General features: G+C 39.8%; 1 protein-coding gene across 2 annotated transcripts in view; it reads left to right on the forward strand.

Annotated features, from left to right (window-relative positions):
* The first annotated feature begins 1832 nt into the window (after window positions 1-1832).
* Window positions 1833-17212, forward strand: part of TMTC2 (transmembrane O-mannosyltransferase targeting cadherins 2) — a 482099-nt gene continuing 466719 nt past the window's right edge. For both annotated transcript variants that reach the window (XM_003906839.5, XM_017946044.3), the window contains exon 1: window positions 1833-2590. In XM_003906839.5, coding sequence (XP_003906888.1) covers window positions 2508-2590 — 83 coding nt within the window. In that variant the 5' untranslated portion in view covers window positions 1833-2507. The remainder of the gene's footprint in view (window positions 2591-17212) is intronic.

A 17212-nucleotide genomic window follows, 5' to 3' on the forward strand; every position in this document is an offset into this window, starting at 1 on the left:
TGTTAACAAGTGAAATGAAATGAGGAAGCCAGAAAGCATAGTAATAATGATATACTAGCTAACACTTAGATTGCATTTTCCTGGTCCCTTTTAGGTGTTTTACATATGTTAACTACTTTAACACTCATAATAACAGTACTCATAAGTACTATTATTATCACTATTTTGTAGATTAGAAAACAGAGTCACAAAGAGTTTGAGTGACTGGCCAAAGATTGCCTGAATAGTAATAGCAGAGTATGCACTCAAACTTAAACATCTGATTCCACAGTATGTGTTCTTCCTTCAGTGTTCTAGGACACCATATACATATTTTATGTATACTATATATATCTCAGCATGTAAGTGCATTGGAGAGACACAGAGCATCATGGTGGACTGATATGATTTTCAAAATTTTCAAGTGAGCAAAGGTTATGTGGGAAAAGGGTAAAAGATCAGTCCCTACCTGTAAAGATATAATTCCTTTTATTTTTGTTTACATATATTTGTCGAGGGCACAAAAAAATGTGCTACTGTGGATGGCATAATATTAATAAATACTCATCATTTTATCTGTGTGTATCCAATACAGATTTCTCAGATTTCCTTGTGAAATCAGGAAAATACGTAGCTTTGGTCTACAGATACCCAAACCACGGCATTTTCTTTTCAGGCCACTGCTAAACACCCAGGGGGCTCAATTTCTTGCCACAGTTTCGGAGAGTTTGCTGGTTAGGTGCTGCTCTTGGTTGTAACCAGTCGGCCCGCATGGAAAACAGACCTCTCTTCCACACCTTGTGGTTACTATGCAGCAGGGGGCGCTGCAGTAGTGTTCATCGCGGTCCACCGGAGCCACTCGCCCCGCCAGAAAGGCGACCAGCCGAGAGGAGGCGTGTCAGGCAGCCCTGGGTCCTCTTCGGTCTTGCAACTTTAGTACCCAGAGCTTGTTCTACACAGACCATTCTACACCATATTTCATCATGTTGGATGTTTTCCATCCAGTCCTGCCTCCGAGCGGAAAGGAAAGGGCATTAGCTTCCCGCCTTACTAGATTTAAGCATAGTACTGTACCGGCTTGCACTAGAGGTTTCTCTCCTGTGTTCTCAGGGTCAACCCTACAGTCCCCCTGAAACCACGAAGGAGTCCCTGGGCAGTTGCTGCGGGGTGTGTGTGTCTTTCTTTCCCTTTTTGGGGTCCTTTCTTTTTAACCTTACTGAAGGAGGGAACATTTCTCTCCCTACAGGTCTTTCCATTGACATTGGGGCCAACCGTGGGCTAAGAGCTGAAATCTCTCCTTCCTAAGTTGCCTCCAAGCTCTCCACTACTACCTGCTTCCGCCCCATTTAGTCTCACACACCGTGTGCGTGAGAGATCGCCCGTGTGTTTGTGACAACCGAAGCTGCAGCAGTCGCCAAACCTGTTCTTCCTCTCCTGGTCTCAGAAGTCTCTCCAGCTGACCGGACTTACGCCTGGCAGCTCTTGGCACACACAGCGCTGTGGCTGAGATTCAGTAGTGCCAGGCGCTGCCAGGCAGCAGCGGGGCGAGCGACCACCTCCTCCTTGGCCTCCTTTCTCCCGGCTTCCCCTCCCAAGGCGCACTGTAGCTACTCCTTTGGGCTGTCTTCCAGCCGTCGCCCTTGGGTCCCGGGGGCTTTCCAGAGTGAAATCGAAGGTGAAAGAAACAAGAGGGCGGGAGGCTGGTAGGAGGAGCCTCCAGGCTAGGGAGTGTGGGTGGAGCCTCCAGCCCGCGGAGCAGGGTGGGAGGAGCCTTCCGGGAGGATCTGGGTGGAGAAAGGGGCTGGGCCAAGCCGGGATGGAGGGTTGGTCACGCAGGCGCGGGGGGCCGCGTCGAGAACCCCACGCGGGAGCTTGTGGAGTCTCCAGCCACCGCTTCTCACTTCATTGGAGAAGGGAGCTGGGGCTGGGGCTGGGGCCGGGAGGGAGCTAATAAACAGTGAATGTGCAGCAGCCGCCTTGGCGGCCGGAGTCCGCCCGAGCGACACCGGAGCAGTGCACCCGGGAGGCGGCGAGGGGAGGCGGTTCGCCTTGTCCCTCCCACCCGCGCCTCTTTCTCTCTCTTCCTCCAGCTGGTCCCAGAGCCCGGCTCGGTCCGGTCCCTCTGCCCCCATCCCGCACCCTTCCACTTCCTCCGAGTCCCACTCCTCACCTAGGACGCCCCAAACTGCCATGGGTTAGGGTGGGAACCGCGACCCGCGCGAAAGACCAGCCCTGCGCTTCCGCCGGGGAACGCGGAGCCCAAACACCGCTCACCGCTTGCGGGCGCCGGGCATGGGGAGTGTAGTGTGAGCCCTCACCCGGGGAGGACGCAGGAGCTGCGGAGCCGGGCGCGAGGAGGAGGAGAGGAGTCGTGGATTGGAAGGACCCGAGGGAGGGAGGGTGGGGAAGCGACGGAAAAGTGAAGCTGGGAGGAGAAGGCGGCGGAAGGTGGGGATTGATGCTTCTGTTTTTTGTTGCCGCTGCTGCCCTCGCGCTGGGAGCCGAGCCGGAGGGAAGGCGGTGGAGAGATGATTGCAGAGTTGGTGAGCAGCGCTCTGGGGCTCGCCTTGTATCTCAACACCCTGAGTGCGGATTTCTGCTATGATGACAGGTAAGGGGCCGAGAGGAAGGGGCGACGGGCTGCAGGGGGCATACTCCGCGGTGGCTCTGAAGCTTCCCGCTTTAAGGCTCCAAGTGCCTCTTGGAGGAATTGGTTCAGCACCTGATGGTTTAGGCAACACATAAACATTAACACCTAAATCAAACACCCGGGACGTGAGCGCGCTGGGCGGGCCGAGGGAGTTTCCGCTCCTAGTTTGCAGCAGGTTCTCGCCCTTGCTTCTCGGCTGTTGGCAGACGCTTGAGTTTCTTAGCGGAAATCCCGGCAATTTGGGAAACTGTTTAATGAGCATATTAAATTAAAAAGTCTTAGGTATTCCTTGATGCAACAAAAGCACATTAAGTGATTTTACGTCTGGGTTGGGAGGAAGCCGCTCCTCGATCCCTGATAGATCCTCCCTGTTCCGTTTCTTTTTTTTGATGGGACACTTTTATTTCCCGAAATTAAAACACACGTTTATAGTTGCCAAAATTGTGAAAAGAGAGATCGTTCTCTGCTTTAACTTTACCTTTTAACGTGTACAGACTTTTACTTTGAGCCAAAATAGTGCTGCTGATGGTCTCTCCCACCTCCCTAGCCTCCTTCACCAATCCATTGGGCAGCACTTTATAAGAGCCTCGGCTTTCATTTCTGTTTGGGAGTTGTACATTAGACGTTAGTGGTTCTTTTGTACTAATTGGAGAAGAAGACGCCCCTAGAGACTGAAGTTGTCTTCTGCACTTAGGTTAGTTTGGGTGGCTAATGAGACCTGAACTGTGTTGTCAAAGATACTGCATCGATTTCTGGAAAATGTCACCATTGTTTTGGTGTGTCTGCCTATCTTTTAAACGTTATTTGTGTTTAGAAAGTGATGAAAAGCCCCTATATCCATTAGGGAAAATTCCAATTTGTGTCCTTCCGGTGCCTTGATCTGATTACAATTAAAACAGATGCATGATTAAAATATATTAGGGATAACAGCACGCCTGGCTAAACTTATTAACCGTCCTGGGGTGTTTCATGCTCCATTGAAATTAAACCATCCAAAAAGTGAGCACAGATTTACTTTGACAGCTTTTCAGCAGCCTCTCTGGGCTGTGGAAAGTGAATGGATCCCCAGGGTTAGGGCGAGGCAGTGAGTGAACTCTTAAGCAAAGTGGTTGACAGTGAGGGGAGGTGAAGGCAGAATCTTCTTCTGGTCGTAATTAGCCCACTCTGTATTCTCTGGTGTGCCCATTCTCCTGCTAAAAGCATCTTCACATCTCTTAAGAAATCAGCTGATAATAGCTGCTAGAACATCCAGCAGACCCGTCTTAATGCATTTTATGTAGTGCCTATCAGAGGCTACTTGATAGGGAGCCACTGTTAAACATACATTTTTTCTTAACTTTTATACAGCATACTGATTTTAGCAACTACACAGCATGCTCTGAGAAATGGTCTGTAGGAGTGAGGTAAATTTCTGTTCTCTCCAATTTTGTGTAATGGTGCACCTGCTATTTCTAGCATATTCGTGGAAAAAGCCCTTGTTACCAAAGATGGGTGACTTTTTACTAAAACCAGCTTAGGTCAGTGTGGGCAGTTACTGGCTCTGATGGGGGCGGTTTGGATAGGAAGCTTTTAAACCGAGAATATAGAGCTTATTTAAAAAAAGAAACTTACTATAATACTCTAACCTGTTGTAGAACACTGTGATGAAATCAAATATTCCTATTGTATGCCCTTGTTAACTGCTGTCTAATCCTTAAGAAAGTACATATCAGAAGTAACCATTCTTTAAAAATTAAAGCTAAATTTGGATATGCATTTTTCTGTAGGTATAATTGTTCTGTGCTCTTGAGTCATCAGATGTGTTAGCACTGGACTTTGTAACTTGGAAGAATGGTGTGAGTGTGATGATAAATTAGTTGTGCTTTGATGGTTGACAGTTGTAAGTTTTTCAGATGCAATAGGTCTAATGGAGTGTTAAAATTCATGACTTCTATCTTGTAGCTACATAGGTGAATTTAGTATGATTATTTGCCCATATAATTTTATTGATAGCATGCTCAATATGACGTCTAGATAGTATATATTGATATAATGTTGAGGCCCTATAAGTGTGAATTATGCTTTGCTACAATTTGAAAAGTGTATTTTACACTGATTTCTTAGCATAACTGCATATGCCATCACATATTCTTAGAATGTGAAATCTTAAGAGTAGCAAACTTAGGTTTTATGTATCCTAGAAATTATGAGACACATAAATAGGAGCACTGAACTTATTTGCTGTTCAAATGATTCATTGCAAAGTTACACTATAAATTGTTTCTTTTCTGACATATTTTCTGTCTAACTACTGTAACTCACTGGTGTGTGAAGGGGGAGGAGAGCTGGGGAGCCCAGTGTAAACTGTAGGATGATGATAATTTGTTTATTTCCACTACTCCATTTCAGATGCAAAGATTCATGTTTAAAACATTGCTTAAACTAGACCTGTGGATTCTGCTGCCCCCCAGGAACTTTTGTGAAATACAGTTCTGTAAGGAGAGGCCAGTGCCAGAAGTGAAGGGAGAAGCGCTCAAGGGAGATGGCTGTTATTCCTGACATGCTTAACTAAATCATTTTTGCTGTGGTATTTCTCAAAGTTATCATTTCTTTTGAATATAGTGATCATTTGCTTTATAAACTATATATAATTTCTTGCCATGTTTGATGTAGCTTGGTTGAAATTAAATGGTAACATGAAACTTTCTTATAGCACAATCAATTTCTCTATGGTAAAATTTAATATTTTACAAGTGTGTCTGTGCTAAATTTAAGAATATGCCTCTGATGTGATGAAACAAACAGTGGAAGAGAAGAATTCACAGTATCTGATGAAAAAGGGTATGTGGTTTCAGCTTCGTCCTCCCTCCCCTTGCTTTCAATCTAGTGTTGAGTCTTAAGTTGTGGTTAGAGGAAAATTGAAATTAAAAATATGCAGTCTTTGCCAAATTTTAAGTTATGTTGTATGTAATTCTTTAAAGGATTTTCTCTTATTTTCTGGAGAAATTTGGTGTTTAGGTCAGTGGTAAAACTTGCTGACCCAAAATTCTCTGGTTTCTTACGCATTTGTTGAGGATGACATGGCATCATTTTTTTCTTATCCTTTTTAATAATACTGTTAGAGTTTCTTATGGAGATAGCACCATGAGAGGAGTCAATTTACTTCAAAGCAGACAAAGGTAAACAAACCATAACTGTTCTAAATTTTAGAAATCTGATTTCACTTAGCACATATCTTCTAATTGGTGACATGCCCTTTTTATACATAGACAAGCAAATAAGATAATGCAGCTTTTACATGCTTTAAATTCTCATATGAGTAAAATAATTTATTAGTTTGCAAAGAAAGACACTTTGCAAGTTTGGAAGTAGAAAATAAATTTGTGACTCCTCTGAAAATTTATTTTCTTATTGGACATTTTGCATTTGTTAAACCCAACCAGAATCATTAACGTTACCTGTAGGTCTCTTAGCTATTCCACTGTGCAGTAATTTCTAGTTTGGGTTTTTTGACCTGGTATGATAGGAATCCCTCGTGAAATAATCACTCTGTTATCTTTAAAAAGTTCTCTCTAAGAGACTTGACTTTGACCAATCTGAGGTTGTTATCTTAAGATTCCAGTATGTGTAACTACTGAAAGCAGGCCTGGTATTTAGTAAAAAGCATGTTTAGAAAGAATTACTATATAATTAAGTAAGGGAGAAGCTCTCTTTATATCAATGGTTGTCTTATCAAGTTATTATTATAAGAAGCCACTGTATACAGAAATATGGTCTTACTCTTCAGTTTCCTTCCCAGTTTTCACTGGAATACAAGTTAGAGTTTATAAATTATTTTAGGTGGCATTTTATTTTCTAGCTATGTTTGGATTGTTTAAACAGACCTATTTGGAAAAAGTTCATTTTGCTCTTTTGAATAAGTATATCTCATCAGTAAGTTAAAATTAGGTGAAGTCATTATGAACCGCTTTACCTCCATGGAGCCTGTCACGTGATGTTTATCATAGTAATTGACCCACATACAGGCATTGAATGGACATGTGCAAATGCCACAGGGAAAATTGCCATCTGTTTCTTAGTCGTTTTCATACATACACACACATACATACACATGTATTATTTCATACATACATACACATACATGCATGATTATTAACGTTTACATTGGTGATTCTATGGGCTATTGTTTTGTCATCTGCACTTAGTGCCCCTATGGTTAATACTGAATTCTCTTCTGCTATAATTTTGAAATAGCAAGCTTTTGCATTCCAGCATGTGTTAGGAGCATAGTTTGTCTTTCTAATCATTTTGTTGCTGCTCAGCACACAAAAAGCACTTAAAAAAAAATGCCGCTGGTGGTACAACTGTTTTTCATAGGCTAAAGGTGCATTGTCTGTAAAGCAGGCACCTTGGTAATATTAGGAAAGGACGAAGTTTACCCTTAAGGCACTTTGAAAAATCTGTGGCTGACAAACCTACTTTCTTATAACTTTATTATACTCATCTAAAGTGCTTTTAACACAGTAACTTTCATCTGTTAACCTTTCTGGTTCTCTCTTAAGAGCAGAGTATTGTATCAGCTTTGGATACTTATTTTAATGACTTCACAGAAGTGACAAGTGTGGCAGCCTCCAAGGAAAGGAACAGTGGGTTATTGAATGTAAAGACCTCTCCTCTATAAATAGCTGTCCTCATTTAGGAGCTCAGTTTTTTAAAAAAGTGGAGGGATATTTCAGCAGGACTGCATACCTTCTGTTTTTCATTGGGTGAAAAAGGCATAATATTTTGGATAGTTGCAGGTGTAATTACATACAGTGTTAAATGGTTTCTTTGAAGATATGATTTGTATGTGCATTTGAGGAATAAACTTACATTCAATAATATACAAATTATTAATATTACTAGATATGGGCTTCTTTGTATATGTAGTGCATAGTACAACTACAGCACTGCTTATGTTGTTAACAAGCATCCCACAAAACATTGTGCTTTCTTACCTGTACTTTAGCAGGTACTGTAAAGGGTTTGTGTTTGGGAGTCTGATGATAGATCTATACAAATGCTGATAGGTTGACCTTTGACAGGTGGAATTCCAGTTGAATTTATCACTTTATTGTTACCTTTTAATTATTTTACTCATGTTTATTTTTATTGATACTCATATTTAAAAACTTTCACTGGGACTCTGTTAGCTTCTTTTCCAAAACACTCACTCCTAAGATTCATGATTGGTACTTTGGCCTGGCCTTATTTTGGGTCTGTACTTACTGGTGCTTTATTCATACATGCGAAAGCTTTGGAATGCGTCTTCCAAATGTCTCTTTCCTACTTGTTCAGGTCAGTTGTTTTTCTTGGATGTCTGAACTCTTTGAGTTGACTAGATTTGCCTCAACTTGTCAATAGGGATTAAAGACTTTTGCCTCAGAGGTTTTTGGCCATATATTCAAGGCAGTTAATTCCAAAAAGATGCAGCTCTTCCAAATTTCTGTCTCACCCTCTTCCTCTCTTTTTCTCCTCTCTGTTTACCTTTCCAATTACATTTGTCAGTTTTTCTGATACTCAAGGTTTCTAGAATTAAAGGTGTGGCCAGGCACGGTGGCTCACACCTGTAATCCCAGCACTTTGGGAGGCTGAGGCGGGTGGATCCCGAGTTCAGGAGTTCGAGACCAGCCTGGCCAACAGGGCGAAACCTTGTCTCTACTAAAAATACAAAAATTAGCCAGGTGTGGTGGCAGGTGCCTGTAATCCCCGCTACTCAGGAGGCTGAGGCAGGAGAATCTCTTGAAACTGGAAGGTGGAGGTTACAGCAAGCCAAGATCACGCCACTGTACTCCAGCCTGGTCAATAAGAGTGAAACTCCATCTCAAAGAAAAAAAGGTGTAAATGTTTGCTTAAGTCTTTTAGAAGCATTTTGGGATTGGTTTTTTGGGTTTACAACTTTGACTTTTTTTTTTATACAGGTTAATGGGAAACAAGTAAACCTATCTGTGTAAACCAGAGAATTTCGAAAAAGGCGGGAAGACTGAAATGATTGTTTTCAAGATTCCACTTTAAAAGTTGATATCATTTTTTAGAGTAGTTTATTTAAGGACATTTCATGAGTTCTGTTAATTTGAAAAACTAGAGATAATTGTTTTAAAGATGAGATAGAGAGGTTTTGATTTATTCATGTCTAAAAAATTATATGGAGAAAATATGAGAATTGAAAATATGAACTCTGGATTTAGATTCCATTTTATTGTGGAATTAAATGAAATTAAATATATATTTGCTCTCTTTGAAGGTTATTCCTGTACCACGTTGCTTGAGGGCAGTGCCATTGTACCCGTTTTAGAAGTACCTTAGTATTTGGCAGAGGAGATGCTATTTGCTTATGATGATTCGATAAAAGCTTTTGTTTCTTAATTTCTTTGCTGGGGCATTTTGTGATGTTGCAGTGAGACATGGTATGAAGTGTGGCACAGCATGTAGTTACAGTCAAGATGACTGGCTAAATTACATGATTTCTGAAATGAAACACACATTAGTGCTCTTGGAATAGCAGCTGTGTGCTAGGTATTGTCAAATAAAGTGTTTCTGTGAGGTCTTTGTATTTGATGATTAATCTTCATTTTTGTGAAATGTATTATAAAAGTATAATTATTCCACAGGAAGTTTAAGTTAAAAAAAAAAAAAGAAAACAGGTTCACTATAGCCATGTGATCATAGTTTCTTTAATTAGGGAACTGTATAAAAACATTGCCTTGTGGTAATGGAATTGATTGAGATTTGAAACTGAAAAATTCATGACTTTTTATAATGAAAGTGCCTTTTTCCTAATTGTGATTCCAGAGATTATTGATTTCCTTAGAAGTAGAACATTTTGACTGTACTAGCCTAGGAATTCTCACTTGACATCATTTAGAAGTATTTTAACTTCAAAGGATGTGTTATTTGCTGAAGAGTGGCCACTGGGGCGCAATATGGCTCTTGACATTTTGAACAGTGTTAAATGATGGTACTGAAGTATTTCAAACAGCCGTGTTTCAACATTGTTTAAAAATCCGGTGGGAAGAATGGCAGTCCATATAACCCTGCATACTTGGAATTCTTTGGTTATTAATTTGAAGTTCAGTTCACAAGTTTATGTCTTACATAGTAAGTTTTTAAGATGAATAAGGCTCATGGAAATTTTACAGCTATGTCTTATGAAATTTTGTTTTCTTTTTTTTGGTTGCTTATATGTATTCTGTAAAGACACTGAAAGGATGCAAACTATTGTCTTGCTTTTTTTGTTTTTACATTAACCTGTTAGGTCATAGATCTGTGTTAAGGTCATTGTTATAAAGCATATTGTTATTGAGCTTCTGTTGTAAACCCAAAATTATAAAACTAGTCTTTGAGAGAGGCAGATAAGTCAAAATTCTTTGTGAAAAGTAAACATCTTGTTTTTGTTAATTTCCAATTTGTTCCACAATGAAAGCATGTCTATCCCATTTTCTTTTCTGTTAGTTGTGTCTCTTGGATTAAATGTGAGTCAGTAAACTCTAGAGTAAGGCTGCTCCAGAGGGAACAAGGATTTACTGGTTGTCAGTGCATGTAGAAGTGACATCCCTGAAAATTGTGTCCTCTGTGGGGGGTGCTTTAGGTGGTGGCTATAGAGATTACATTCATAGGCTTGACTACTTTTCTGTTTGGGGAGGACACTTGTCATTACAAAACCATTCCAAAGAAGGGGTTCTCAAGGTAAGGCTGGCAGCTGCAATTAGCTATAGTGCTTCCTCTGGGACATTTCTCATGGTTTTGTAGATTGGTTTTTGGCTACTTCTGTCTTCCTATCTTCAGCTTTAAGAAACTAAGCCTGCTGCCTTCAATTGTAAAATGTCTCAAGGTAGAATAGTTGGGTTCAAATGTTTTTTCAAGTATATTTCCTTTAGAACAAGTTCCTCCTCTCCTGTCCCAAATAATTAACTACACGACTGTTCTCCCAAAAAATGGAAAAGATCTCATTTTGACAAAGCAAGCTGTTTATGACAAATTTTCCAACTAGAAATTTGCAGAAGAAAAGTTCTCAAGTGATGAAAAAGTTTAATCAGGCAAAAAGACATTTTTATTTGCAGAAATAGGCCCTTTAGAGGGAGGCAATTATTTATAGCTGATGGAAAAAACCAGTATACCTGAATTCATTTGGTAAACTTCATTTAAAATTGGAAGGTTATTCTTGTTATTTTATTGAAAGAAAAAAATATGGTACTGAATTATATCACAGATTTATATTAAAGAAACAACGTTTTATACATTAAACCACTCTTACAGGGATATATACTGATTTAACCAAAGAAAATGAATTTGAGATTCCATAAAAATCTTTTGAAGACAACAGTGTGCAGCTTGAAATCAACTATAGTGTACCATGAATATCTATTTGAAATACCCAATTAAAATGACCACATTAAGATTGCATCCTTTCACCTCTATATTTAAAGTTATTTTTTTCTTTTATAAACAGTGGTGTTTTTTGGCTTTTGTTTCATATTGAACAGAGGATGAAATCATTTCAAAACCTCTTGTATGTCATCAGGATAAATAATGTGCTATTTTCAGGAGGGAATTATTAGTGGCCACTTTTCAGTACACTCCTGGCATGATGTTGAGGATGCCTGTGACTGGCAAGGGGTTTTAGACCTGGCCCTCTGATAACTTGCCTCCCTGCTTTCATATGGACAATTGACTTTTCAAAAATCTTTTTAAGTGCAGTTCAAATTCAAATTCCCAGTTTTTTGGAGCTAGAAGCATCTCCCTAAAGGGATGCTGAGATGGCTTCTTGCTGGCTCTCTTTCTACCTATCTATATGTATATGTTTCTATTAATAGATCTATTAACACATATGGACTTGTTAAAAATGAAGATTTTGGCCAGGTGTGGTGGCTCATGCCTATGGTCCCAGGACTCTGGGAGGCCGAAGCAGGTGGATCATGAGGTCAGGAGATTGACACCATCCTGGTCAACATGGTGAAACCTCGTCTCTACTAAAACACAAAAGAATTAGCCGGGCATGGTGGTACACCCCTGTAGTCCCAGCTACTCAGGAGGCTGAGTCAGGGGAATCACTTGAACCCAGAGGGCAGAGGTTGCAGTGAGCCAAGATCGCGCCACTGCATTCCAGCCTGGTGACAGTCTGTCTCAAAAAGAATGCAGATTTTCATTACTGTTATTCCCAGGTACAGCAAATGCTGCAAATTCACTGACCACACCTAGGGTAATAAGGCTGTAGTTCACTTAAATGTATTACAGATAAGCTGTCTAAATTCCTGGATTAAAAATGGTTGAATATAAGGTGTGTTTGTTATGGATATGACTTTAGCCAGTTTATTTAATCTATGTTTCATTTTTCTTATTTGTTCAACAATGGCATCTTTAAGTTGATTCTGTGAGTTCGAGGTATTCAGATTTTGAAAAGGTAGCGAGCTTGCTGAACTTCTAGGAGATGATCTCTGTTTAAATAATCTGTCACCATCATATAAAATAATGTCATCTTCTTTGTAATATGACTGTGGGGACAGATATTGGATTCTCATTTTGACAAATAAACTGATACGCAGTTGCCTAGGGCTTATGCTCGAGTAGGTACTGATGCCTAAACGGAGTCTCTAGAGTCAAGTGTCTTTATTGGTTTGTGCTTTTTTTGAACAACCCATTTTGAGGAAATTTGTTTTGCATTGCATGAAGACTTTATAGACTTTAGGCAAGCAGCAAAAATGAGGGTCTAGGCAGCTGAAATTAGGAAAGTTAAACATTTGTTAGTGATTATTATTAGTGACATTCAGGCACCAGGTGATGCTCTTCAGTGAAAGTATCTAAATAGGATTGGAAATGCTTCGGCCTGTATGACTTCTTAACCTGGTACACTTAAACCTTAGCCTTAAGGCACCTTGGGGGATTTCTGAATAGGTGAATGCACTATCTCTGAAGTTTTAAAATCCTGATTAATAAAAACCTTTTAAAGGAACTTGTTCTAAAATGAGTTATACTTTTTCCTTTCTTTTTAAAATACTGTATGTACTGTGTAGTAGAGGCAGGGTTGTGAACGAATGCTGGACCAAGATAAAAGATTACAGTTTTCATCTTGGAATACCAGTGTACTAGCTAAGTATTTGAACTGCTCAGCTCTCATGAATTCAGTATTTTAATTGGTCAGGAAACGAAAATAATAATAGTAACTGCCAACCACAGAGTGAGACTCAAATGAAATAATATAATGAGCGTTCTCTGTGGTTTTAAAAAGCTGCATGGTTATATACTTAGCTGTAGAGTGGTTGGACCAGGGGGCTGAATGACTTGGTTGATCACTGTACATTAAGTACAGCTGTCCCTGCTTATCCTTGGGGGATTTATTCCAAAACTCCCAGTGGATGCCTGAAACTGAGGACAGTACCAAACCCTGTATATAGTATAGTATGTTTTCCTCCATACATACATACCTATGATAAAGTTTATAATATAAAGTAGGCACAGTAAGAGATTAATAATAACAACTAATAACAAAATAGAACAGTTATAATATGCAAGCACCACTACTCTTGTGCTTGGAGTCCATATTAAATAAAAAAAAGGTCACTTGGACACAAGCACTGTGATACCTCATCAATGGATCTGATTAACCGAGAGCTATTAAGTGATGAATGAGCGGGTAGTGTAGACTGTTGGATACACTGGACCAAAGGATGATTCACATCCAGGGTGGGATAGGGCAGGACGGCACGCAGTTTCGTCATGCTACTCAGAACAATGTGCCCTTTACAACTTATGAATTGTTTATTTCTGGAATTTTCCTTTTAATATTTTTGGACCATAGTGGACCATGGGTAACTGAAACCTTGGATAAGGGGGGGACTACTGTATCTCACTCTCATCTCCCCTGAGAACAGAGCTATGCCCTATTTTGATGTTCTTGCTGACTTTTTCACTTGGAGTCTGTGGTTGAGCCCCTGCTATCTGAGCTACTATTGCATGGCCTGCTCCATCCCCCATACACCGTTTCTGCTTTTACTCTCTATCCACTCTTGTGGCCAGCAGTTTGCAGTCTCATTACAAAAGCAGTTTTTGTTCTCTTCTATTTCTTTTCTGTTGCTTTTTCTATGTTTCTAGTCATTGTACACGAAGGCTTATTTTGAATAGACATTCTGGCCAATCTGAGTACTTCTTTCCTTCTGCAGAGAAAACCGACCAATTACAGTGCATCTGGTATAAATAGTCTTTGGTACTTTGGTTCTGCTTGGCAGAGCATATTGTTACTGGGTACTCATGGTCTCTCTCTTCATTGACGACCCTTTTTCTATTTGGAGTACGCTCATATTCAGAGTAGTCCTGGCAGTGTGGCGATTAAGAAAGCTGTTTTGTCAGATGAGCTGCAGTTTTGCTGCACTGACGTGTTTGTGTCAATCAGTTGTATATCAAGAATTTGCCGTAAGTTTTGTTTAACACAGGTGCAGGATGACAACATCTAACAAATTAGCCTGGTGGTACATTTTGGGTAACAATTTTAAAAAATGTCTTTCAGAGTTTTTCAAACAACAAGGAGGCAAAGAGTAAAGATCACGGAATTTTGGAATCAGAGGTCCAGTGATCTAATCCCAGAACTAATATAGCCAGCCCTCCACATGCCTGGGTTCTGCATCTGTGGATTCAACAACCATGGAGTGACAATATTTGAAAAACAAAAATTGTGTCTGTACTGAACATGTACAGATTTTTTTATTGTCATAATTTTCTAAATACAGGATGACTATATTTATATAGCACTTGTATGAGGTGGTGTAATCTAGAAATTATTTAAAGTATATGGGAGGATGTGCATCGATTATATGCAAATGTGATGCCATTTTATATAAGGTCTTTGAGCATTGTGGATTTTGGTATCTGAGGGAGGTCCTAGAACCAAGCTCCCCACTGATACCGAGGGGTGACTGTATGTGCTAATGGTGTTATTTTGATTGTGTTACTAAAACTCCCTTATCCTCTGTTCTCTCTTATATAGAATAAGAATAGCAATACCTACTTTATAGAGTTGTTGGGAGAATTTAATAAGTTATGTAAAGTACTTGGAAGCATATCTGGTGTCTAGGATACTTACTAAATATTTCTTTTAAATTATTCAGTAGTGGTATTGTTAAATAGTCTAAAAAAATCACTATATAATAACACCTGAAACTATTATAGGGCATTTAAGATTTTTCATAAAAGCCAACATGCAAAACTTAAACTTACTTCTGATAATAGTTAACTTAGTATTTTGAGTAGATTTAGGGTAACTGAACTATGTTCAGTGAACTATAATAATTAGGTAATGATTTTGTATTTGAAATTTTATCCTGAATTTTAAGTTAGGAGAAGTTATGTTGAGATTTTACCATTATGCACACACACAGGCACCCATACAAGCATACATGTACATATATGCAAATTTTGCCAATAAAGTATTTGCAGTGTATAGTTAATTAAATGTACATATGAAAAACATTATTAGATGACTTCCATATTCTTTGCCATGATTGACTTCCTTCTTTTAAATTAGATGATATCGTACCTAGGAGTATGTATTAGTCTATTTCATGCTGCTATACAGAAATACCTGAAACTGAGTATTTTATAAAGAAAAAGAGGTTTAATGGACTCATAGTTCAACATGGCTAGGGAGGCCTCACAATCATGGCAGAAGGTGGAGGAGGAGCAAAGGCATCGCTTACATGGAGACAGGCAAGAGAGTGTGTGCAGGGGAGCTGCGCTTTATAAAACCATCAGATCTCCTGAGACTTTTTCACTGTCAAGAGAACAGCAGGGGAAAAACCTGCCCCCTTGATTCAGTTATTTCCCACTGGGTCTCTCCCATGATACGTGGGGATTATGGGAGCTACAATTCAAGATGAAATTTGTGTGGGGACACAGTCATACCATATGAGAGTATATGCAAAGTTATGATTTTTTACCATATTGTAAGAAGGATTTTATTCTACAGTATATATCTTAGGTAATGACATATCTTAAAAAATGAAAATACAGACTTAGTTTACAGACTTGGTTTGTATTGGAAAAGCTTGTGTTAAGTTGACAGCCCAAATCTCAGGAATACATTTTTTTTTTTTTTTTTTTGAGACAGAGTCTCGCTCTGTCGCCCAGGCTGGAGTACAGTGGCGCGATCTCGGCTCACTGCAAGCTCCACCCCCCGGGTTCACGCCATTTTCCTGCCTCAGCCTCCCGAGTAGCTGGGACTACCGGCATCGACCACCGCACTCTGCTAATTTTTTTTTTTTTGTATTTTCAGTAGGGACAGGGTTTCACTATATTAGCCAGGATGGTCTCCATTTCCTGACCTCGTGATCCGCCCACCTCCCGAAGTCCTGGGATTACAGGCGTGAGCCACCGCGCCCGGCCAGGAATACTTTTATGTACCGTTTGTTTTACAGTGAGCAGCATTGAATATAAAAGCTCTGTTTGAATCCTTTTCTGGGAAGCTTGTTCTCACTTATTTCTTCATACTCTCACCAGGACCTACAACTTGTATTACTTTATTTATAAGTAACTCTGCACTTACGAATATTATTCTTGGCTGGGCACCCTGGCTCACGCCTATAATCCCAGCACTTTGGGAAGCTGAGGCGGGCGGATCAGCTGAGGTCAGGAGTTTGAGACCAGCCTGACTAACATGGAGAAACCCTGTCTTTACTAAAAAAAAAAAAAAAAAAAAGAAAAAAGAAAAAAAAATTATCTGGATATGGTGGTGCAAACCTGTTATCCCAGCTACTTGGAAGTCTGAGGCAGGAGAATCGCTTGAACCCCGGAGGCGGAGGTTGCTGTTGAGGCGAGATCGCGCCATTGCACTACAGCCTGGCCAACAAGAGCAAAACTTCGTCTCAAAAGACAAAAAGAAAATTAATCTCTCTCCTAATTAAAACAGATCTTTTACATATTTACTTAACATTTTTCTAGGGATTCCCTATATAAAGAAAATATGTATTACCTTAAAATATTAACAATTTTTTCTTTCCTCTTCGCCCCCGTTTCCTTGAAAGAGAAATATTTCTAACCCCTCCCCCCAAAAAAAACTAAACGTGCTGAAGGTGATCTATTACCAGGGGCAATAAGGCTTTCTTTTTAAAGTCAATGTGGGTCTGATTTCCCCTGCCTCCACCCCAGTCCCTTCTAGATTAAAACAGGTCACAATTTTATAACGATGGGTTTGGGTGTATTTGCTTAAGAAATATAGTTGAAATTGGCCATTTTGGAGTAATTAATAACATTTGGAGTAAAACATTAGCGATATTGCCACACTTACAGTGGAAAGTGAGCAAGTTAGTACAACAAAGCATATCAACCAAAGATATTTCACCTCAGGCACTATCATTATTCATTTCTTGTATGTTACCTTATTGTCACTCGGAATGTTTACTCTGTTCCTACTGATAACTAAATTCTAAGGGCAAATGGAAAGCTCCTAAAAAGAACACTTTTGGTTCTTGTCGGATAGCAGCCTAGTTTTCTCTAATCCACATCTGTTCTGTGGAATATTTTTAGACTGTTCAGGTGAAAATTTACCCAGTATCTTAATAAACCAAATTCTGTTACTGA

Source organism: Papio anubis, chromosome 9 (assembly GCF_008728515.1).
Source record: "Papio anubis isolate 15944 chromosome 9, Panubis1.0, whole genome shotgun sequence".
Lineage (NCBI taxonomy): Eukaryota > Metazoa > Chordata > Mammalia > Primates > Cercopithecidae > Papio > Papio anubis.